Below are 23,340 nucleotides of genomic sequence, written 5' to 3'. Positions count from 1 at the left end.
GTATAAGCATTCATGCTGCTGAAACTTGCACAGTTACTTTACGAATGTGTACTTAGAACTGGACTGAATTTGAAAGGATCCAGTCAGTGTAAAATCAGCTTGTCTCCCTATGAGGCTGTTCATTCAGGGTAGCTTCACTTCATCTGTAAACAAGAACTCTATTTTCTAGCTCATGTTATTTCTTTGCTAGTGCAAAGAGGTCATAGTTTATTTCCATGCCAGTGATGTGTATTTTTACTGTATTAACCTTTAGGTATTTCTCTGAGACAGAGATCAGAAATGATAGGGTGCCTGGAAGGGAATGTAAATTAATTATTTTGTGAACTGTTATTAAAATGGGGAGAGCTGATACTTCCTGAAGGTGATTTTCTTAGTTCCTATATATGAATAGAAAAGAACCTCTGCTAAATTATGAGGCTACTTCTAGCAGCTTTTTTTTTTTTTTTTTCCCCTTTTGGTGTGTTCCCAGGGAAAAGAGTCATGAAACTTGCACGGCAGTCAACACTCTAAAACTAGGCTGTTGGTCTGAATGATAGAACTCAGCCTCTTTTTTGCACAAAAGGAAACATTTTCAAGCAAATAGCTAACATCAAATCTTCCTTCTTAGGTCACCTTGAATTTATGTCCCCTTCTGCCTGTGGTTCTATTTCTTCTCCCTCGCAAGAAAGCCCAGAACACACGGAGCTTCTGGAGTTTGGGCATTCAACAAAGGCGAAAGTGGGAATACAGGCTGAGTTGAACATGGCTGTGTGTCTGAAAGCTTGTCTATTTGCTTGTCTCTCTATCTCCCCCCCCCCCCCTTTTTTCCTCCTCTCTCTCTTCCCCAGCTTGGAGTTGATCTATCAAGATGTTGCCTATCTCTACAACTGTAGCCATATTTGCATAAAGGACAAGTCAGGAAACGAGGGAATTTTCTTGGGATGAAAAGCACCTTTCCGCATTGCCTTTGAGGTACAGCAAAGGGGGGGGTTACAACTGTGGCTTTCATCCTCTGGCAGGTTAGGGTTTTGCATGGGGAGTCCTCACACTTATGAGGAATTACCTATTTTCCAGCCTGTGCCTATGCTGTTTTTGAAGTCTCAAGTATATCTGGACTGGTTTGGCAAATGTAGGTCAAATAAACTTCACTGTAACAAATGTTTTTCATGTTACAGAAAGCATTTTAAAAAGCATTATTGTAAGTTGACTGATATTATAGTTTTGTAATTATCAGGCTGCTGTGGATGCATTGTGGTTCTGAGTGTATGGCTGCTTTAAAATTCTGCCACTTCATTATTCCATATTCCCATATAACCAAACAGACTTGGTCAAAAGACAGGATGAAAAACAATACCATTTACTTGCTGACACCTAGCATAAGGCAAAAATTCTCTCAAAAGTTAGTACTGTTCAGAGTGAAAGTATGTTTATGTCTCAGACTTGGGATGTATGTCCCCTATGCAAAAATTATGACTGATCATGACAGATTTTGATTGCTCATCTACCCTTAAATGAGTATGACCTCACACTATACTAAGAGTACAAAAACACCAAGCTAACTTTAAGACTCCATAGCAGAAGAAATGAAATGCATATCTTCCAAAAAAAAAAATAGTCAGTTTGGTTCATTCAATTATAATATTTCACAAGGATTGTCTCAAATCCTTTTGGTGTCTCTTGCAAAATTGATAGATGAAAAAAATGTACTACTTTTCCAGGAAGTTCCACATTTCAGATAAATGAAATCCTGCCAAATAATTCCAGCTGTCAGGAAAAAGATATACTTCAGTTGTCTATGGTAACCTGACTTTTCCTTTTAAAACCAGTGAAAAATATGACAATTTCATTATCTGAAGTGATTTTCATTAGTTTACATTGGTAGCTCTATTACTTAAAGTACTTCCTTGCTTAACCAAGATTCCTCTTAAATGAATATTTATGACCTGAGTAATTACTGTGTAAACCTTAATGTTTGTATGCAGCCGGTATAAATGTTGATGCCTGACCAACTTATTAACAAGAAAATACAAAGTTAAAGGTAGCTTTTTATTGCAGGGAAAGTGTTCAGTAATTTCAAATGTCATCTTTTTAGGGAGGAATAATGGAAGATACATGGCATTACATGACTTCTTGCAAAAATAGTATTAAAAACAAATTCTATCTGTATGTCTGTTGTATTTGGAAGCCCCCTGTGAGCATGTTAGAAGTGACTAAGTACTGCAATAGCAAAGTGTTAAAATTGAGGGATAGTCGATAATCTTTCACATACCAGTTACAGGCAAACAAGTTTTGGGGATCAAAAAAATGAAATGTAATTTTAAACTTGGGGCTGTGCCAGCTTTCAAAACAAGATTCTTTAAGGATTGGCAGGTTATGTTCTTAGAAAATACCAAAGGAGTTTAAATTACTTAGTACTGAATCTGTTACTTGCTACTGGGAAGACATAAAATGGGTGAAGTTGCAGAAGTAAATTTTTTTTATTACTTTGGAGAAAAAACAAGTGTGTATTTGCAAATTCTGGATCCTGCTATCACTGATTTATTATAACAGAAATGTTGTTATCTAGGGCTGCGACCAGCTGTTTTTCCTGTGTCCAGTTATGTTAGTTTTTGTCTTTCAGTTAAGTATTACTGACTTGCCAATGGTGTGGTGTGATTTCTCCCCCCCCCCCCCAAAAAAAAAAAAAAAGGGAGTTCATTCAGTTAAGTTATCTCAGCTAAGTAATTCAAACTTTTCTGTAAACTAGCTGATTCACTTGTCAGGATAAAATGAAAGCATGTTTATCACAAGCCCCTCGGCCTGGAGCCCAGTGGAAGGATGGGCAGTTAATGTTGCTGCTGCAGCTTCTTGTTAGAGGCTGTTCTGTCTATAGTTAACAATGAAAATTATTTCCATTGCTGTGCAGAAGATGCATATGTTTATAGTCTAACTTAGCCATAGCCAAGATACTTTCTGATTGCAGTAGTATTATTCCTAGTTTCTGTAATAGCTCTGTAATATTACTAGCCTTAATTAGTGGAAGTACAAAGGATCTTGGACTGAAAGCAGAGGACTATCACAACACTTAACTTCAAATACTGGTGTTGATGGTGATTGTTTTTGCTTAGAATTCCTTTGGCTACCATTTTGAATTCTTTTTAACTTGAATAATTGTAGGTTATTCTGTAGTTAGTGCTTCATAGAGGCCTAACAGCAAGAACGTAGGTGGTACTCCAAACCAGGCTTGGTGCAGTAGGCATTATCCTTTCCAGCTTCCCTATGGAAGTACGGCATACATGACTATTCTGCCATTCAGCTTCAGAACGGCTAGTTAACTTCAGCCGCATCTGACAGATCTCGTAGTAGCTACACTTTCAGAAAATTATTTTTGAGAATAAGCAGGCAGGTAAAAGAAAAACGAAAGGTGAAAACTGCTTGCTGAACTGACATCCACATAAGGGAGAGACATTTATAAGTTTCCAGGCATAAGAACAGCTTCAATTAGAGCTTGTACTTTAGACACTGAAGTCAATTATCACAGATGTAAATCCATAGGAAAACAGTCTTCATTAGTTCCTGTATTCTTAGAACTGTTGTTTGAATAGATACCTAGTACTATGGTAAACAGAAGTAGCAAACCTCCAGTAATCCGTTCATGAGTTACATGGAGATCCTGATTGGTTTTGGAGGATTTTTTTTTTTTTTGGTTCATGTGAAACTTGCTGCAAAAGCAAAAACGTTGCTCATGAAAATGACATCCTGACCATGGTGAGTTATGGTGAATATAGTCATACCGAAAGGCTGAATTTTAATCATTAAAAAAAAAACAAAAAAACCCACTCGTTAAGGCTTCTGTTTGCCCCAGGTTAGTTTAAGGCAAAATGGGTGAGCATTACGGACTCCTAGAACATAGGCATCTTTTGAGAAACTAAGGGCATCTAAAGGAAGGTTTATGAAGAAAAACTCTAAATGTGAGCTCAGGCATTAAAATTCTCAACAAAGCCTGCGAAATAAATGCAGCTCTTCTATTCAACTTAAATCTTAAGATAGAACATAGACACAAGTTAAAGTGGATTTCAGTTCTCCTGCATGTATCCCACTGTTAGTTGATGTTTGACAGAAGTGAAAAAGTGACAAAAACCTTTGCAAATAGTCAGTGAAATGTGTTTTCCATGTTAATTTCTATTAACCTCAGTAGGTCATAAAAATAAAACCAAAGCTCTGATGTACTTAAACAACACTTATTTTCATAGATCTTTTCAGAGCATGTATGAAACGGATCTGACCTTTCTAGAAACCTCCTGCTGTAGAAGATGAATGCACTCTTTTCTATTAAACAGAACAAAAATCAGTTACAAAGGAATTGACTGCATTAGATTAATAGCTTAAGCCAAAGCGGGAGAAGCGGGGCTACTAGTGTTGGTGTCTGTCTGAAAGGCCTGCAGAGGGGGAGCAAATAGGCTTTACCCATGTAGGCTCCTGGCAGCAGGAGTTGGAAAGTGTGTGGAGGTAAAGGTGAAGGGGCTGCAAGAACGGTAGGGTGACGCGGGTACTGTATTATCTTGCTACAGCTCTGGAGAGGAATGAACCAATGCTAAGGGATTGCCTGGAAGATGGATAGTTTTGGCCAGCTGGAGCCAAGTCTAGAAAAATCTCATTTTTGCTCAAGTTGTTAAAATACTTTTGTGGTGCTGCTGGTTTCATATGGGTTAAAACACCCCTTTATATGCTGCTGTTATGCATAACCATTCCAAAAATGTCCCTTGTGCATCTACTGCCTTCATACCTCATATGCTGTCTCTATTTCTCAGAGATAATCCCTAGCATGTGGCAGAGGCCTGCCTTGGTGTCGTACTCCCTGCTGTCCCTGCCTGACTCGGGTTCCTTCTCTGTGGTCACCTTGGCTCATTCCCCCGCCTGAGCCCCAGCAGAGGTTGGGAAGGGAGGGGAGCCTGGTGCCCTCCTCCCCTGGAGTCACTGCCGGCCCCCGATGGGTCCTGCAGGCTCTGGCTGCAGTTTTTGGTGCCTCTCTGCCCTTTGCCCCTTCTTTCGGGTCATGGCCCCTGCCTGCTCCCACCCTTCAAAACACCCATGGTGAGACATAAGGGTTGAAATCTATTGCACCTGGGAGGGCTGCAAAAATCCATCCATCTGCTAATCATAAAGAGCAACTAATATTTATCAAATTTGCTGTTTTGCTTCATCAGTAACAACTGAGAATCTTCCTGGAGTGTGCCATTATGTAATCCTTCTGAAGTTGGTCTGTGTTCACTGCTCAGTGCATTTCTGAGGAAAACCCTGTGTGCCCAAGTGTACTTAAGTTGAGATTTTTGTGTTTTTACTGTGTTAGGAATTAACCTAAGCCTGTTTTTTGAGAGATCTGAGCAGTTTTGGGGGGAAATCATCGGGTAACCTCTGCTGTTGATTGACAAAAGACTGGAAATCAATCTTTACAAATACTTGAACTTCAGATTTTGAAACCTGGCTTGCATAAACACTTGTGCCAATATAACTTGATTACGCAAATGCACACAGAAAGCAAATACAAAAGAGGTTTGAGCATGGACAAAAAAAAAAAAAACCTTTAAGTGAATATTTATGGAAGAATTTTGCAATGTTTGATGTAGCTTTATCGCTGCTTGAGAGACGTAGGTGCCTTATTTCTCAACGCTGCTGGAAAAGGGAGCTGTAGAAACAATTCTTTATGGAGGCCCCTGCAGTTCCATTCAAATTGGGCAGTGTCAGCTTCGACTGAGGGTCGTGATGTTCAGGTTTTGAAACGGAGCACCGGGGTGGTGGAGGGGGCTGGGGCTGAGCCACGGGAGCGCGCTGGGCTTGGGGCGCTCCGCGGGGGGAGGGTGCAGCCCCAACTTAGTGCCGCGCCGGGCGCGCGCCCTGCCCGCGTGTAGCGGCGCCGCGTGCCGCCCCGTGCCTGCCCGCGCGCTCCGCCCCCCCGCCAGGGGCACCGCGCTGCGCGGGCGGGGCCGCCTCCTGGAGCGCCGCGGCGGGGGACGGGGGACTCGCCGGCGCCCGCCTTCCTATTGGGCGAAGCCGGCGGGCGGCCCCGCCCGCCCTAGCGCTCCCAGCTTTCTCATTGGTCGGCGTCGCGGGGCTGGCCGGAGCCCAACCCACGAGCTCGTCGGCCAGTGAGAAAATGGTTGCTGGGCAGGTTGAAAAGGCCGCTGGCCAATGGGAAGGCGGCCAGCTGGCGGGCGCGGTGCACGCAGCGCTGCCCCCCGCCGCTCCTGTGGGTGCCGCGGGCGGAGGGAAGGGAGGAGCGGAGGCTGCCGGGGCCCGGCGGGGGTGGCGCTCGCCTCCGCCTCCTCCTGGTCGGAGTCCCAGCCCCGCCGAAGGGAGCCCGGCCGGCTGGCTTGGGAGGGCACGGCAGGCGGCGAAGGAACGGGGGGTCCCTGCGCTCCCAGGTGCGGCGCCGGGCAGGGCAGGGCCGGGCGGGGCGGCGGCGCCGAGGGAGGCGCCGTGAGGGGACCCGGGGCGGGAAGGAGCCCCCGGCCTCAGCGGCGGGGGCTGGCGCGCCGGGGGGCGGGGGGGGGCACGCGGCGCCGCGGGGGGGGCGGCCCGTAACGGCCGCCGGGCGACCGTTGGGCAGGGCTAGGGGGGGGGTCGGAAACCCCGGGAGGGGGCAGCAAGCGCCGCAGGGCGCCCCGCTGGGGGGGTGCGGGGGCCGGGGGGCCCGCGGGGGTGCGGGGGCAGCGGCCGCCCGCGCAGGGGGAGTCCAGCTGCCCGGGCGTGAGGCGCAGGGAGTGCGATGGAAGTTGTTAGCGCAGTTATAATTAGCTTGGCCGGGGTCTCTGGTAAGCCGGGGAGGAGGAAGGGGGAGGAGTGTAACTTTTCGCAGCTCAGGAAGCCCAAGGTTGTCTCTGGTTACTGCTGCCCATTGCTGCGGGGGGAGGTGCAGGCAGCCGCTCGCAGGAAGTACCAACTAGTCTCCTTCCACAAAGGCCAAATGGTGGCAGGCTCCTTTGGGCTTTAGTAGGACTTGTGCACCCGGAATAGGAGCTGTAGGCAGGGTGGCAGGAAAGAGAGACTTTCTCGGAATTGCTGCTTTTTAATTCTGTTACGCGTGATTGCTGCCTCTTAATAGCGAGTGGTCTTGTGTGTTTGCTGCAGTTCACGTTTTTAATAACTGCTGTTCTTGTTTGCCTCAGTAAGTGCGTATGTTTGTCTGGATTACTAGTAAACGGGTAAGGCTGAAGCATAAGCCTAGTCTTTTGTATGTGTATCCTAAATTCACCTCATTAATAGATGCAGGTAATAACTTCTGCCCTAGATAGGCCTGGAATTTTTCGAGCTGTGTTGGAGCAGTTTATTTCCAAAACCGTAGGTAGGAGCCCTGTGCAGTAGTTTTCTTCTTTATTTTTTGATTCAGCCAAGGTCCTTCAGTTTAAGCAGTTCTTAAGTTAACCGCAATACAGAAAATACCATGAACGTTGAAATGAATACCGTGTCTGATTTCTAAAGTGACCCATAAACACACAGTAGAAAATTGCAAGGGGAAAACAATAGAAGAAAGGGAAAAAAACCATATTTTTTTCTGCTGCACATGTAATTCATCCTCATTCACAGCAACTATGTGTCTAGTATAATTTTTTAAAAAAAGCTGATTATAAAAATGAAACCTAGTAACTGCACCTCTGTACTTCCTATTGTCACTCATCTCAGTGTGAAATCTCATAGGGAAAAAAGCATAACCCCAGCAATTTTGTAGTAGTCCCTTAAAGTATATAATAAACTAATCTAATTCAGAAACTCCTTGAATTTCAACTTTCTCTAGCAAGAGCTCAGACTTTTAAAATACAATATACAGGATTTTTTTTTTTATGACTTTTGGCTTTTTTTTTTTTCCCTCGGTACTGGAATCTAAAACTTTTTAATGTTTCAGTGTGTTTGTTAGCTTTTTTAGCATTTTTTTAATACTAAGTATACTTCATACTCCAAATATTTGTTCTTTTATATTATATAGAAAATGCTATAGATGTACTCCTCCCAGCATAACTTAACAAGTGCACTTTAATAAGCCTCAACAGTGCACTTTTAAAGTCTTGGTGTTTTAAAACAAAAAAGGTTGTAAATCTTCATTTGTCTAGTCATTTTTATTTTATTTTTTTAAATCACAAATGGCATGGATCTTCTTATGCTAGGAAAGAAGCCAGCTTCTAGAAGGAGGAGGAAGATATTACTGTAGTTATATTACTGTGGGTTAGATTTGGCATTATTAGGTCATGGGCATTTTAATGCTGCGTTATTGCTCTTCTGTTCCAAGATTCTATAAACAGAGGAGCCTTTTGCTAGCATCAGGCTGTGAGTTACTATGTTAAATGAACTGTATTCATTTATTTCTCCATCTCTCTAAATATAAGACTGGCTTTTATCGTGTGTTATTTTAAAAATAACTTAAAAATTCTTAATTCTTGATCATGAAGGAATGCATCTGTGTACTACTGATCTTTGCTCTTGTGTTGAATCGGTAAGGTAATAGGACTGCAGTAGCAAGGGGTGTGTATGTGCATGTATGTGTATTGTATAGACACAAATGTAATACACAGTCCAGAAGGTAGGCTGTTAGGCTGTTTAAGGGCTTTAATTCTTGGAATTAAAAAACATACATTCTCCAGGTGGAGCTGAGACCTCAAGAGTATGGATCACAATTCTTTCTGTATCTCCTAACCGATCCTACAGTTTACTGTCATTTCAACCTTTTTGGGTATCCTTGGGTTTCCAACACCTTGATCTAATCCATGATTTAATCTGTGTAGCTGTTGGCAAACTGCAGATGTTGCTTTATCAGGGTTCTGATGAAAGTGATACTACATTGAATATTATATGCAATCATAAGGCATCATGCCTGCTATCTTTTCATAGTGATTTTGTGTGTGTTGATGAAAATGAGGAAAGTTAGGGAGCACTTGGGAATATTTTTTCATAAAAGTCCAAGTCTAAAAGTTGAACTCCTTTTGCATTCTGTAATTATTGGGGGATTACTTTGAAATGTGTTTCTTTACAGTTTATGGTATTGGCTCTCCTGATGCGTAATTTCTGAGATGATTATAAGTGTAAATTGGTGTATAGTAACTGGAAGAAGTATTGATGCAAATTCTTATGCTAAAGCTTACAATTGGAGGATCAGTGTTCCCTTCTCTAGTGTTTGTTCATGAACAATAATTTCCACCTTTCACATGTTCATAGGTAGAATTATTACATCATCTTATTTCATTGCATTTATGAACTTCAGTTTTTCTTATTTCAGTATAACTGTTTTAATAGGATTTAGCACTAATCATTTAGTAAGTTGTATTGGGCTGTGTGCTGAATACTGTTCCTAAAGAAATCTCATAGTAATGAAATATTCTTCTAATTTTTTTCCCCCAAGTCTGTTCATCCTACCTCGGTGGATGGCTTGGACTCTTGAATAGTTCAAGAGTCTTGGATGACCACACTTTATGCAAAATCTGGAATCTTCCTGCCTGGACTCCTTCTCATATTTTAAGGGTAACTACTTGTATGCTTTATAAAACCATATCTTATGTACGTAATTCATGTTTGGATAGTCACTGTCACTCCAAGGAGATTTTACTTAGGTGGAACCATGGTTGTTGGATTCTTGTTCTGGGGTTCGTTTTTTTTATGTTCTAATTTAATTACAGTTCAGTTTTACTATAAGAGTTTCTAGACTTTGTAACTTTTGGTCATGTGTTTGCTTTTGCTCAATGCTGTTCTTCCTTAAAAGTAGTTTAAGTGATTCCAGGTCCTTCTTTCTGCTAAAGACATCTACTGCAAATTCCTGAAAAATATCTGCTAAACACACTTGCATTAAAAACATAACCTGTTGGCTTTTTTTTGCAAATGTCAACCATATCCAAGTAGAGGGGGCGATGAAGGAGAGGAGTGACAGAGCTTTTTAAAGGATCCTTTTTTTTTTTTCTTGGCTGTGTTACTCAGCACCTTTTCCTATATAAGCTTCTAGTGACAGATATCAGCTGTAAGAATATACTTCATTTACTGTTGTAAATGGCCCAGAGCAGCTTGTTTTCGCCTGTGGAAAGTAGACCTCCTAACAGAGGGGCTTCTTGTCCAGAGTGAAATGTTGTGCTTTGAAACTTACCACAACTGCGGTAGTCTGTAAAACAAAGTTATTACCAATACTTCATAAAATAAAAAGGGGGTAGGGGGTTTTCTAAAGTGGCTTATGTGCAGGATGTTTCCAGATCCAATTAGACATGGTAAGAGTAGTCGATTATTTTCCCACATAACTTTTAAATGGAGGTAAAACTTGCTCTTAAGTGCTTTGTAAACATCAATTCAGCCCTAAAGTATTACTGTAGGGTATGTATTTGTTCTCTGTTTCCGCAAATAGTGAAATGACAGTGGGAAGGTTGTGAATTCCAAACTTTATTCTATGCTAAGGTTAGTTTTATCCTCATTCATTTCCTCTACTTAATTAATGAGTATTCTTCAGCTTATTTTTACTTTCAGAATGTGGGAAAGGATGTTATCCTTAGGTATGTGGGGTTTTTGGTTTGGGTGGGGGTTTTTTTAATCTAAATATTAGCATGTCTTGCTTCTGTGTTCCAGTTGCGTTAGTAGTAAGAGAGACACTTATGTGCATTATATGTCAGGATTTGGTGACCAAAAAGCTAACATTAATGAGCAGCTATTTCCTGGTCATTTCTGACTCCTGTAAAGAAGTTGTTATGGAGGAGCTTAGGTGTGGGAGTAAGCTGATAGGACTGAACTCCTCCCTATATGCACACTTATAGCCACATGTGCCTTCTCAAACAGTTACTCATCTTCGCTAAATTGGGGGCAGGAGGCGGGGAGAAAAATTTAATTCCATTTTTCTATATTTTAGAATGTGTTTAGATCTGGGTTGCTTTTTACTCTGGTATCTTTTTATGTGTTTAATTCTCCTTCCCTCACTTCCTTTTAATTTTTACTAACAGCCAAGATGTGATGTTATGGGAATCTCGAACATTTGCTGAGGACACCAGATCAAATACACTGTTCTGTGTAGTCTGTTGACAGCTTACTGTGTTTACGTAAGTCATGTTTAAGTGATCAGTGTTAAGTCCGGATGGGAAGAAAGGATTTATAACTGTGTCTGTTACCCATAACTTTAGCTTTACCTTTTTCCTGTGCAGCTTTTTATACTTGGAGTACTAATCAAGACTCAGTCCACCATTTAATTAAAATCATTAATGAAGTCTTGTTGCCCAATATGTTGCCTGTGCTGATCCTTTGAGGGTGAGGGGAAAGATTATCATTAAATACCATGTAGTATACATTAAGGAAATCAAGTTATGAATTAGCTTGTCAGTCAGTAACACAAGTCTACAATCCAAAGAGACTTCTAGCTGTCTTATCTGTTATGTACTTTATACAGTTATGAGCCCTAGGAGACTCTGAAAGGAAATTAGTCAAATTATGATAGCAAGGTATCTCTGATTTCAATGTTAATACAGTTGCATTACTGAAAACTGGACAGGCAGCTTTCACTCACGAGATGCTTGTATCTATTCAAATCTGGCATCCTGTCTGATGATAAACAGTCATATTTATCACCTGAGACAGTCTTAGACACTGTGCCTTTATGAAAAGAGTCAAGCAAGCCTGAATTTAATAATATCCTAAAAAGTAAAGCCAGAAGAGACCACTATTGATCATATGATTTTGACCTCCTGTACATAGTGCGGCCAAGTACTTTATTGGTGATCTTGCCATTTAAATGTAGTCTTTAATGGTCGATGAATAACTCTTGTGTAGTTGGCTGTGGTGCTTGTTTTGTGCATGAAAAGTACATGTTCAGACTGCTTAACTGTGCCAGTCATGCTTTCTATGCTTGTGTTTCTGAAACTTTTCTATACTGAAAATGAAGCTCTATGCAGTTCTGAGTTATAAGCATTTTGTCCTGCTCTTGAAACATTTTGTAAAAGGTGAGGAAGAGGAAATTAGTAAGCAGTTTGCCCAAATAGAAGTAATTACGGGTTTTCACTTGCTGCTTTCTTCTTTGTGACCATTTCCAGCTGCACTTCCTAACCATGTGTCAGTGGCAGCTGTGCTGCAGTATCAGACCCTGTGACAGATGGAGCTGTGTTTTTCCTCTGAAATGGTGGCACGAGTCCTGTATTGTCCGCAACACTTCGCAATGTGAATGTTTCTTGGTAGCCTGGAATGTTGCTTCTGAGTAGCTGCAAGCTCTGACGAGGCCTGTTTGTTTGGTATTCTGTGCTGATTTTCCAACCAGTGACATGCCTCTTCCCTCCAAGTTTTTTCAAACTTGGATACAGTCTAGGATTACAGAGCATGGATGCTTCTTCCCAGCTTAGCAGGGAGAAGTTGCTATGAAATGTCCTCCATGGAACTGAAAGGAACTGCGAAGCATGCTGTCAGGGCAGAATTTCTAAGTTTAGGCTCCTTTATATTTCAGAGACATGGATGGAGAGTTTGACACTCCTAAACGTTAGGAGTTCACTTTGCTTCCCTTTTTCCACATACAAAAAATAATAAAGCATTAAAAAAACTTCTACCATAAATGGCCTGTAACTAGGTTTGTGTTAATACAACAAGAGGAGATGAGAGAATGCCAGAAAAAAATACTGAGATGTGGTGTTCCTCATTGTTCTTGTTTTTTTTCATGACAAAAGATTCTAAATAGAGGAGCTTTTTTTTTTTTTAATTTGGTCACTGAACTTTTTGTTTAAATTCAAGAGAAGTGTAGCTTGCACCTTGCCTTTTTTTATTATTAAAGAGATACATGTATACCACGCATCTGAAGTTGGCATAAACTTTAATTTTTATTCATTTTACTTATTTACAAATTACAGAGTTATCAGAATGGCATATTCCAAAATCCTGTTACTGATCCAATTTTTTGAGATCTGGGCAAATTCCTGGAATTAGCCTGGAGCAAAAAGAGTACACTTTCTAGACACTCCTTGTATTTTAGTAAGTCCAACTGTGCTTCTCTGAGCTGGTTGTGCAGTTCTGTCAGCTGACTGAATGGACCGACAACTGTACAGCAGTGGCAATACAGAATTATTTCGGTATGGAAATATGGATTTGTGTGTGTGTGTATGTTTTGATTTTTGTTTTCATTAGTACCAAAAACTGAAGCGTGGGAAACACTGCATAATTAAACAGTATGATCAGTATCTTGTATTCTAAATTAACATGATCAAAAAAAGAGCATTTGATTGGCTGTGAATTTTGGGTTTGGTGGGGTTTTTTTATACACACAAAGGGCAAGTTACTTGGGAAATATGGAGTAGCTTGTTAAGGATATGACCCTGTCAAAAATTCTTACACTAGAAAATAAAGCAAAAGGCCTGATAAAATGTAGATTAGCTGGTAACAAAGGGGCTTTGTATCTTTTGTAGGTCAGCAGCTGAGAGTGTTTGACACAGAACTGAAATTTAATGTCTCCTGTAGCAACCATGACACTAGTCATTTTTAAATCCACTGTAGCAGTGATACTCTGGTACCAAATCTCTTTCCAAAATTTTTTTCTATAATGTCTGAAATCATTGTTTCCTACTGGGAGACTTAAGGATCCTTGCAATTAGGCAAAAATCACACTAAACAGGCAGAATTCAGGATCCTTCAAATACCAACAAATGTTTTGTTTTAAAAAAATTAGACCGTGGGGAATCTGTTAAGTAGAAACATTTGAAGTTGGAGCAAATAAGGTTTCTTAAACTTTGTAGTTCAGAAAGGTGTCACACTGAAACCTTGTTACATATTTCTAGAATGCTCTGGGACAATTTTTTTATTAAGCAAGTTTGGGGGGAAAAAGGGAGGATGTCTGTATATGAACATGAAATATTTAGTCTAATTGGACTACAATGTGAATTTAAAAGTTAAACATCTAATTTTAAATGTGGTGGGGGTTTTTTGGTCAAAGTATGTGTCCTCACATCCTTTTTCCCCTTTAAGCTTGCTTACAGAATTTAAATACCAGCACGTCTTTTGAGATACTAGCAATTGACATTGTTCATATTCAAATGGATAAAAGCCTGGTATTTCCTGTGTGTATAACAAAGCGTAAGTGTATTTTTAAAAGTTATATTGAAAAGTAATGAAGTGGCAAAATCAAACATTCTGAATTTATGCAGTGTGAGAATTGTTGTTCTCTGTATGGTCTTAATTTAGCTCCCTTGTAAGTATGAATTTTGATTTAATTATTATTTGCTTTAATTATGTTAGTGGGGGGCTGAATCATAGTGTGCAGTGCGTGGAAAGAATGGTGCTTAGGGAACCTGTTTTGATGTATATTTTTTATAGTAAGCATATGGGGTCATGCCTTAGGTAGTACACAACATTTAAACACTGCTTAGAAAGGATAATCAATAATTTTATTGTGAATTCTATGATTTGCAGACACTATTTAGATGACATTGGTATATTTAGTAGTTAGTAGTTGGTATATTTAGTAGTATGTTTATTCTAAAGGCCAGCATAATTCAAGTTTTCCTTAGACTGTAGCTAAAATTATCAGTTTTTGGTAATATTGTTGATAGTTTGATTGGGGATACTTCATTCCCCCCCCACACACACACCCCCCACCAGGTACTTTGTGTAATTTTTTATGGTACTTGAACTTCATGTCCCGATTATAATTTCTGCTGACTTTGTTTGCAGTTGAGTCCTCAACACTATCTGGTTCTATCTGTTCTAAACTGAGTGCTGGGTATGTCTTAAACTTAAATTTGTCTCCTGTCTTTCTGGTGTGTCTTACTGAAAAGTATGCGCCGCTTGCTTTCTTTTCCTTCAGAGAAGTCGGAGTTCTCTAAGAATCTAGTCCAGGAAGATGAATGTAGCCATGGAGCCCTGCAGTGCCTCCTGCAAATCTGGAGAAATCCCAAAAGTAAAAGAGGCTTTATCCTTCTGCCATCTCCTTGTCCCCAAAAGTCTAGCAACAGGCTAGCAGCTGGCAGCTGCAACAATCAGCTGAGCTATTGCTGGCAGTATCCAGTGCTCACATGAAAAGGAAGTTGGGAGGCCCTCTGCAGTGTGCGGGGTCTGGATCATTGTGTATGAAGGATCTGCCCTTAATCTGCCACTGGGTGTCTAATTTATGATTGCTTTCTTTTTTTTGTTTGTTTGTTTGTTTGGGAGGGATATCTCTGTATTCTATGGACACATCAAGATGCTGCATATAATCAAGATCTTACCAGTGCTTCCTGCTGACAGTATAACTCCTTTTTTGTGTATGTACGAGTGATTATTTAGTGTTAGCTGGTCTGTTCTCTGAAGTTGTCCCTAATAAAACAGTTTAAATTTGAATGGGTGATTGCTCAGTATCCAAGCATGTATTTGGTTGGATCTCATGTATTTTAGGTGTGCATACAATCTTTTGTATTAGCATGTATTATAGACCTATCCCTGTTTCTATGCTAAAGTAAAAAAGTTGACTGAAAGCAACTAAATTCTTTCTTTTTTCCATGTACCAGAATAGGTCACCTTAAAAACTCCATTTGCTAGTTTGCAGCTGGATGTCCTCAGTGTTAAGTCAGTAGCAGATTGTGAACCTCTGCCCATGAGCAGTGATCATAATCCTTTGAGCCGTGTGGCCTAGCCAAATTTTCTCCCACCTTATAGTATGCTTAAGTAAACTAGTATGCTATGGACCGAATATAAGGATACTATGCGAGTCTCTGTTTATGGCCATGCTGAAGTCAAGACAAGTATTCACTGCTCCCCTTCATTCACAGAACTACATAGAAAGTTGTCAGGTTGGTCGGGCGTGATTTGCCCTTGGTAAATCTGTGCTAACTGTTCCCAGTCACCCCTTTTTTCATGAGCTTGGAAATGGCTCTCTGGAGGATATGCTCTGTAATCTTCTCAGGGACAATGGTTAGGCTGAACTAATAGAAAGTCTTTATATCAGATAACTCTCGTCTTTTGTTTTCTGGGAGTTGGGAAAGTTGGGAGTAATTCTGCTCATGTTCCTGAAAAAACAGGTGTTATTTTTGTTTTTCTTAAACCTGTAAATTGCAATATTTCACTGTTGGGTTCAATGCCTGTTGTAGGCATGAAATTTGGGCAGCAATTAAAATTGATTGTAATGTAAGCAACTAACTTGACTACCCTCCCCCCCCCACCCCAGCGTGTGCTTTTTGACTCTTTAGTCTGCTTATGTCAATGTAAACATTCAGGAATTTATATCTCTGAAATGACAGTGTAAATGCTAATAGTGAAGAACGTATATTTTATGCAGTCCAAAGGCTGACTTGCATTTACTGATATACCATTAGTAATGTGTACTTCATGAGCATGTAAATAGTGCACCTCTGCTTGTAAGTGCTTTAACTGAAGGCAACCTTCTTTTGTATGAACAAATAGCCATTTTTTATTGCTTGCAAGTTTATCTATTTTTTATTAGTGTAAATAGTGTACTCAGTAAAAGCTACTGCTGTCTTGACTTAGTCTCAAAGTCCATCTTCTAATTATGTGGGATACAGAGGGCATGTGGTGAACAAGACAAGTCTTACTGTAGCTGGACAGTTCAACTGCAGCTAAACAATTCTTTAAGTCATCAGAGAAGGAGAGAGATAATCTCTGCACAAGAGAAATTGAGCAAGACAGTAAAACTTCAATGAGGTGAAAACAGGTGTTGAAACTAGTTTTAAAATTTTAATTACTGTACCTGGTAAATTAATTTTAAAACAAAAATGATGAAATATTCTGTGCAGTTGTTTTAATCATAATATACACTTTCATTTCATGTGGACATAGGACTTACAAATGTTTCTCTTTAATAAACTTCTTGCAAGCCATTTAATTTTAAAGAATGAGCCTAAAGAATACACCTAGCCTAATAGTTTTTAAATAATTAAATTCATGTTCTATTAGTAGAGTTAAAAGTAGACCTTAAACAGATCAACTTAGAAGTATAAAGCTTCTTTTAAAAATTAGTTACTGTATTTTGTTTTCTCACTAAAATTCTGCTGTGAAATAATATGGCAAGAAAGTGCATCTTCTTGATGAAAACAAAATCTTGCGTATGATTCATTTTGCCATTTTGCCTTTTTACTGTTTTATAGCATTAGAACCTGTTTAAATTAACCAGTGCATTGTATGCTACCTACTTTCCAAAGTGTGTATTGAGAATTCGCAAAAGAAGCGATAGTCTTGTCCACAGTTAATTTAGAATTTTTCTCTTTCAGGTTCATGTTGGGGAGAGGTCTAAAACGCAAGCTGAGTGACTATGAGGAGAACGTGGCTGGTCTCTCTAGTGCCTTTGATTCCAGTCGAAATCTGCCGTATCCACTTAAGAGGCAGTTGGTGCTTAATATGTGCCTCACCAAGTTACAGACTTACAAAATGCTGGTGGAACCGAACTTGCATCGTTCTGTCCTCATAGCCAACACAGTACGGCAAATTCAAGAGGAAATGAGACAAGAGAGTAGTCAGCCAATTAACGTCTGCACTGGCATTACTCCTAGTTCTCACAGCTACACAGGGATGGAGTCATCTGGAATTTCTCTTCAGTTGCCTTCAGGTATTAGTCAGCAAGAGTCTTACTGTTGTGACTTGCGGTCTGTAGAAGACCCCATTGAAAATAGCCTGCTGATAGTTTCAGATGATGATATGTCATCTGCTATTTCATCTATTCTGAAGGATTTAGACTTTGTAGAAGACATAAGCCCACCTACTTGTCTGGTTCCTACTGGAGATGACCAGCCAAAGTTTCCAGAAAATACCGGTCTAAAACTAGAAGATGATAGACAGGATTTGAAGGGAGCTGAATGTGTGTTTGGTTCCTTTGAGATTTCAAATTCAACGAGTTACTTGAAGGATTTGGCAATAGATGACATTTTCGAAGATATTGACACTTCAATGTATGATTCAGACTTTTGTTGCCCTCCACTAATGCCACCCAGACCACCACCTGTTGCTACAGAAGAACCATTGAAAACCTTTCCATCTTGTAATTCTTCTTCAGCAAGCAACATTCAGATATGTAGAACAGATCTGAGTGAATTGGACCACATCATGGAAATTCTTGTTGGATCCTGATGCTTGTTTTACCCAAAGATACTTTCCTGACTGCCACTTTCAGTTGGTTTAAGGATAAAAGCCACTGGAAAAGTTGTAAAGAATTCCTTAAAACACAACCTAAAAATAATTTGTCTATAGGGGAATCTTCTAAATATTTCCAAAACTTATAAACCAAAAAGTGGCAGGGTTTTTTTCTTTTTTTTTTTTTTTAAGAAATATTTATTTATCAGAACTGTGCAATCATCTTTTTCCTTCCAGGGTGTATGTGGAACAATAGGCACATACCCGTATCACCCCTCATGCCTCTTTCAATAAACTTTTTTATGTGCAATTTTTAATTTGTCAGAAGAATTTACATGCAAAACAAAATTCATATGAGATGGTCTTTTACAAAGCCTCCACTTTATTTTTAATATCAGAGTCTATGCCAAGTTGGCATATGTCAAGTTGCATAGTTGGATTGCATGGATCCAGCCACATTACTAGAGATGGGTATATTTTAAAAATGAGACACATTTTGCTTTCTTTTGGTCAGAAAAGCAGATCAAGACACTTGTCAACAAAGTCTCTTGCATTTTCTAAAGCATTCAGAACTATTTATTTTTGTAAATTTTATAGTCTTTCTACATTTTACTATGTTATTTCATCATAGTTCAAATATAATGGACTTCTAGTTGGATGTGTTTAGCACTACCTCTGAGCTGAAATGCTTTAACTCTTTCCAGTGCTTCGTCTAAGACTGCAAATCTTTTTGTTTCTATATTTTTTTTTTTCTGGGGAAAAATACTTCTAACTCATTAAGTTGATTCTTTGACAGTGACCTAGCTGATTTGTGAAATCAAAGGTATTCAATGTTTAAAAACTAAGTATTTACAAATGTAATTTATATGTAGGTTGTGCAATTTAACATTTTTCTGTCAGTATTATGTGCTTAGATTTTGAGTAATCTTGGCATTCTTTAAATTAAAACTTACTGTGTACAGGTAGCTTTTTAATCCATTTTGGAAAACACTGTCTTTCAACCCTGCTTTCACTACAAAATTTAAGATGATTTTTATGTGCAATATTATTTAAAAAGATACACACTTGTATACCTGGCATTATAGAAAGAAACGCTTTGAACTTAAAACTTCTAGCACCTTTGGAGGATATCTGAAGAGTCAGCATTTCTGTATCCTTTAAGAAACAAAGTTGAGAACACTCTTACTGCACCAGTGCTTACTGTTTTGAATACTCCTGAAATACTCATTTATATGTGGTGAGTCAGTACTGATGACTAAGTACCATCGTGCAGCTGTATCTGTGAGAGCTCAGGGGTCTGACCGCTCGGACGTGGCGTTAGGACTGGGGCCTACGTGTATTTTGGAAGCATCGCGATGGTTGCTGATGATTATGCTGCAGATAGTACTGAAGAACTGGGGGAGGAGGGGGGTTGTGTGTATGTGCGGGTGTGTATATAAATATATTATAAGCACACTCATTAACTGAAGATGACATTTGCAGTGAGAACTATTTTTCCATATGACAGTTGGGATACTGTGTTTCAGCTTGAACTGAGGTCTATATTGACCCTTGCTTTTGTCTTCTAAACTACACACTTGCACACTTTTATTTTAAACTATAAAACTTTTATTTTGTTCTTGAAAGCTGCAGCACCTGTCTCATGGAAAAACTTATAGTTGTAAAAGCTTTGCTTTGTGGGTTTGTTTTTGTTTTTTGGGTTTTTTTGCTTTTGTTCTGCTGAGACTTTTCATGAATGGGCATCTGCAGAGGAAGAAAATGTTCCCCGTGTGTTGCATCTCATAAGAGTTGGAATCCTGGGCCTGTTGAAGGGGCCAGGATGTCACCTACTATTTCTAGTCTTACCGGATGCTGTAGCACACTTACCTTGTGCAAAGATCTTTTTTTAATTATTTTATTTTTTACTGTGACTGTTTTGGTTAACAGCTGCCAATACAATTTGGTGTCCAAACCAGTGGAGAACCAGTTCAGGTTACATCCTCACAGCCATTTGGGTTGTTTAGCAACCAAGGGTATAAATGTATTTATATGCATATAATGTATTGATTCTAATATAAAACTTCTGATCTAAAGTATTTTGAATTGCTGGATAAAGGGATTTGTTTGAAGAGTGTATAAATAGTTCTTGAAGAGGTACAGCTTCAGAATGTACACAGATTGTGCATTGTGTATAGACTACTCTGGCTTTTCCTCAGCCTCTACTTTTGTATTAAAGATATGCCTGAATAAATCCTTGAAATATTAAGGGCCTTCTGCACTGTGATGAAGCAGAGTTGTGGCTAAAAACATCTTTAAATTCAGTGATGGGGAGTAAAATGAAAAGACTGCATCTAATTTCTTTTTTACATTTGAAAATATGGAATGTTACTATGCAGCAAAGATCATATTTTGGTATGAAACTTGTATCATGTAGCAAATAGTGAACATGTAACAAATCCACTTACCTTGCAGCCCTACAGAAACATAAGATAGAAGAAAATGTACATTTCAGCATTTACATGCAAAAGGTGTTTTTGTACACTTCAGAAATGGATCAAAATTGTTGGTAGACATTTTATCAACAAATAATTAAAAATGCAGTTTTTGTTAACATGCTTGCCGCAAATCTCTATTTCTAATTGGTTGCTTGCATCACAGTGCCAAGACCATAAACTGGTATGTAATGCAGTTTGCTTATTTATGGAATTATGTGTAAAGGGAAATTTTTAAATATGCACAAACTAATTTTGAACTCCTTCCATGTAAAATGAAGCTAGAGGCTAGTCGTGGTGGACCTATTTATTGTATGTTTGGAAATAAAAGCCACAGTTTTGCAGTTTAACCACTTAAATTTTGAAGCCTTCAGTATTTGAATGTTCTAACAACAACAAAAAAAAAGTACCTTGACAACCTTCTTTATTCCTTCTACTCATGAAGATGTAACACTTTTCCCTAGATGGTTGCTTTCATAAATTTGCTATTTTTCTTAGAAATATTAAATACCACATCCAAGGTTTTGCATCTTCTTTTTGCATGAAGATTCCCATCTCTGTAGAACAAGGGTTGTCACACACAGCATTTTTTTGTAGCTGGTGGGGTGGGGTGGGTGGGAGAATCCTTACTGTGAACCAGTGAAATACATTCATTATGCTTTAGCCATGCTTGGTTTTTTGTCTGCGCTAGGTAGCTAAGTCTTCTTTGTCCATGCAGTTCTTAGTGTTACTTCTAAGGCTGCCGTGCTTGAAATCGTGTCAAATACAAGTCTTGATATATATCTATTTATGCATGTATACACATACAGTTGAGGCAACAGACTCTTTGCTTGTTGGTCTGGGAGGAGCATACTGCTGAACTCCCGTGCTAGTGGAAGGTTGGTTGCTAGTCAGTGAATTGACTGTGCTGATGCAGATTACACCAGCGACTTCAGGTTTAGCGGCTTTTCTGTTGTGGACCTCTAAAATGTTTCTACTGAGCTGCTGACCCTTCTGCAATGTTATTGCTAAGATTGTTTTTATTGGCTACTTCTTACAGAGCGGGGGTTCCCACCTTTTGCCCTGGAGCCTGCTGACCACAGTTTGAAAATCATGGGTCTAAAAGCAATTCCTTTTTGGGTGTGAGGTGGTTGCTGTCATGGCACTGGCCCTATTGCTGTCTGTTCTACTGGAGCAGGACACTTCTGACATTGCAGTACAGGAGAGAAGAGAGCTGCTCCTGTTCTGCTCAGTCCTGAAATCTGGTAATAGAAAAAGCTGCCTTTATTGAGGTATACTGCAGTTTAACTTTTTAAGAAAATATTTCTCAAGTATTGCTTTCAGATCACACTGAGACTTTTTAACAGTGCTATAAGGTTTCTTGCATTTGCCTCAATTTTAGCCAATGCCCCACTGAAGGATTTGAACTTCAGAAGCATGCTAAGCAGCCCAGTGCAGTTTGAAAGATGTGGCTAGCTGAGGTGTTGACTGTAATACTCAGAATGCTCTGTCTGGCTCAATACTCTCTGTAGTGGGAGCGAGTCTTAAAAAGACTAATTTTCCAGCTCAAGTGAGAGTAAAATACATACCATGACAAAACAACATATGCAGTAGTCCTGTGGGGAAAATGAGCTATAATTAGTTGCAAAACCAACTTTAATTTTGAGCTCTTAAAATAGTATTAGCAGAATTCAAAAATTAATCTATTAAGATGTAGAGGTGTGGCTATAAAAGCATGCATTATTAAAGCAGAGATTCAGGGAAGCTAGATTCTTTTTAAGTATTTACCGACATTTACAGGCATCGTGCCTTTATTAGAAGAAGAAAGAAAAAAAAAACCTTGGAGTTGCAAACTTCATTCCAGACATTTTTTCCTCATTAGGATCCATTTATGCAAGCAAAGCACTATGCTAAACTGGCTATGCTTTGGTACCCAAGTTGTGCTTTGGGCTGACAAATTCTGAGGGTCTGTTTCATATTTCAGTAGAAGGAACTGAGAACTTCTATTAGGCTCAACTGAAGCAAGCCTGTCACAACTGCTTGCTGATTTTTTTTTCTTTGAATCAACAATGAATTTGGCAAGCTAAACTCAGATCCACAGTGAAGTTTGCATTTTAACAATTAATTTGAATGCAGCTCATTTTTAGCCAAATTGCATCTGCAGTCCTACCTGACATATGAGTACTCCAGGAAGTTCTCAGATGTTCACTATTGAAAAGATCAGGGGTGCTTATAAATTCTGTAATTACCCTAAACTTTGAAAATAGATGTAGTGTTTCAGAAGTCAGATTAAAGAAAAGAGCCACGTCTCAATGATGCATGAAAGCCTGAAAAAATGAGTAAATGGTGCCAAACAGACTGCAGCAACATATGCACTGTTCAAATTCAATACGGTACAGCTCAGGGCGCAAAGCTCTTGAGCTCTGAGTATTGGATAAACTGCCCTTTGTTGCTGAATCAATATGGAGATTTGATTGTGGGGCAGTTTATGTTGTCTCTTGGAACGAATATTGCCCATAATATTGTAAAAAGTCCACAGGTGAATTTAAGCTAAATGGACAAAGTACATTTAGTTGAGGTAGATGAAAACAATTCATTTGAAGCACTGAAGGAAACTTTTTTTGTTTTTATAAGGAATTGGTGTCTGCATGCCATAAAGATGAAATGGTAAGGCTAGTACAAGTATCCATTATATTCCAACAAGTTAAAAGCATTGCAACTGTTAAGTGAATTTTTACTAACATGAAAATCTCTATATTTATTTAGGGGATAATTTTTCTCATTCTAGTCATTCCTGTATTAAGAGCTAAAATACATTGTTTTTTAAGAAAATAAGATACTGATCCATGCTGAATGCTTAGCAAAACTAAGGTTTAATTCTCCCCGGTGTAAGCTG

At 39.3% G+C, this 23,340-nt stretch overlaps 1 protein-coding gene across 5 annotated transcripts; it reads left to right on the top strand.

Annotated features, from left to right (window-relative positions):
- Positions 1-6,262: 6,262 nt before the first annotated feature.
- On the top strand, positions 6,263-18,304 carry LOC106483001 (SERTA domain-containing protein 2-like). 5 transcript variants are annotated; one of them, XM_067295074.1, is made up of 4 exons: positions 6,263-6,380; positions 9,347-9,465; positions 10,917-11,012; positions 17,139-18,304. In XM_067295074.1, exon 4 carries the CDS (start codon positions 17,143-17,145, stop codon positions 17,989-17,991), a length of 849 nt encoding a protein of 282 aa, XP_067151175.1. In that variant the 5' UTR covers positions 6,263-6,380; positions 9,347-9,465; positions 10,917-11,012; positions 17,139-17,142; the 3' UTR covers positions 17,992-18,304. The 5 variants fall into 5 exon arrangements, with proteins under 5 accessions (XP_067151175.1, XP_067151176.1, XP_067151178.1 ...); XM_067295075.1 differs by lacking the exon at positions 10,917-11,012; XM_067295077.1 differs by lacking the exons at positions 6,263-6,380; positions 9,347-9,465; positions 10,917-11,012 and adding exons at positions 12,748-13,016; positions 14,744-15,179.
- Positions 18,305-23,340: the final 5,036 nt, after the last annotated feature.

The sequence above is a fragment of the Apteryx mantelli genome, chromosome 4 (genome assembly GCF_036417845.1).
Source record: "Apteryx mantelli isolate bAptMan1 chromosome 4, bAptMan1.hap1, whole genome shotgun sequence".
NCBI classification, from domain to species: domain Eukaryota; kingdom Metazoa; phylum Chordata; class Aves; order Apterygiformes; family Apterygidae; genus Apteryx; species Apteryx mantelli.
Note: the sequence above shows the minus strand (reverse complement) of the source record. Positions and strands in the feature narration are given on the sequence as shown.

Excerpts from the sequence above, each read along its gene's own strand:
- LOC106483001 (XM_067295075.1), top strand. The coding sequence starts at position 17,143 with ATGTTGGGGAGAGGTCTAAAACGCAAGCTGAGTGACTATGAGGAGAAC.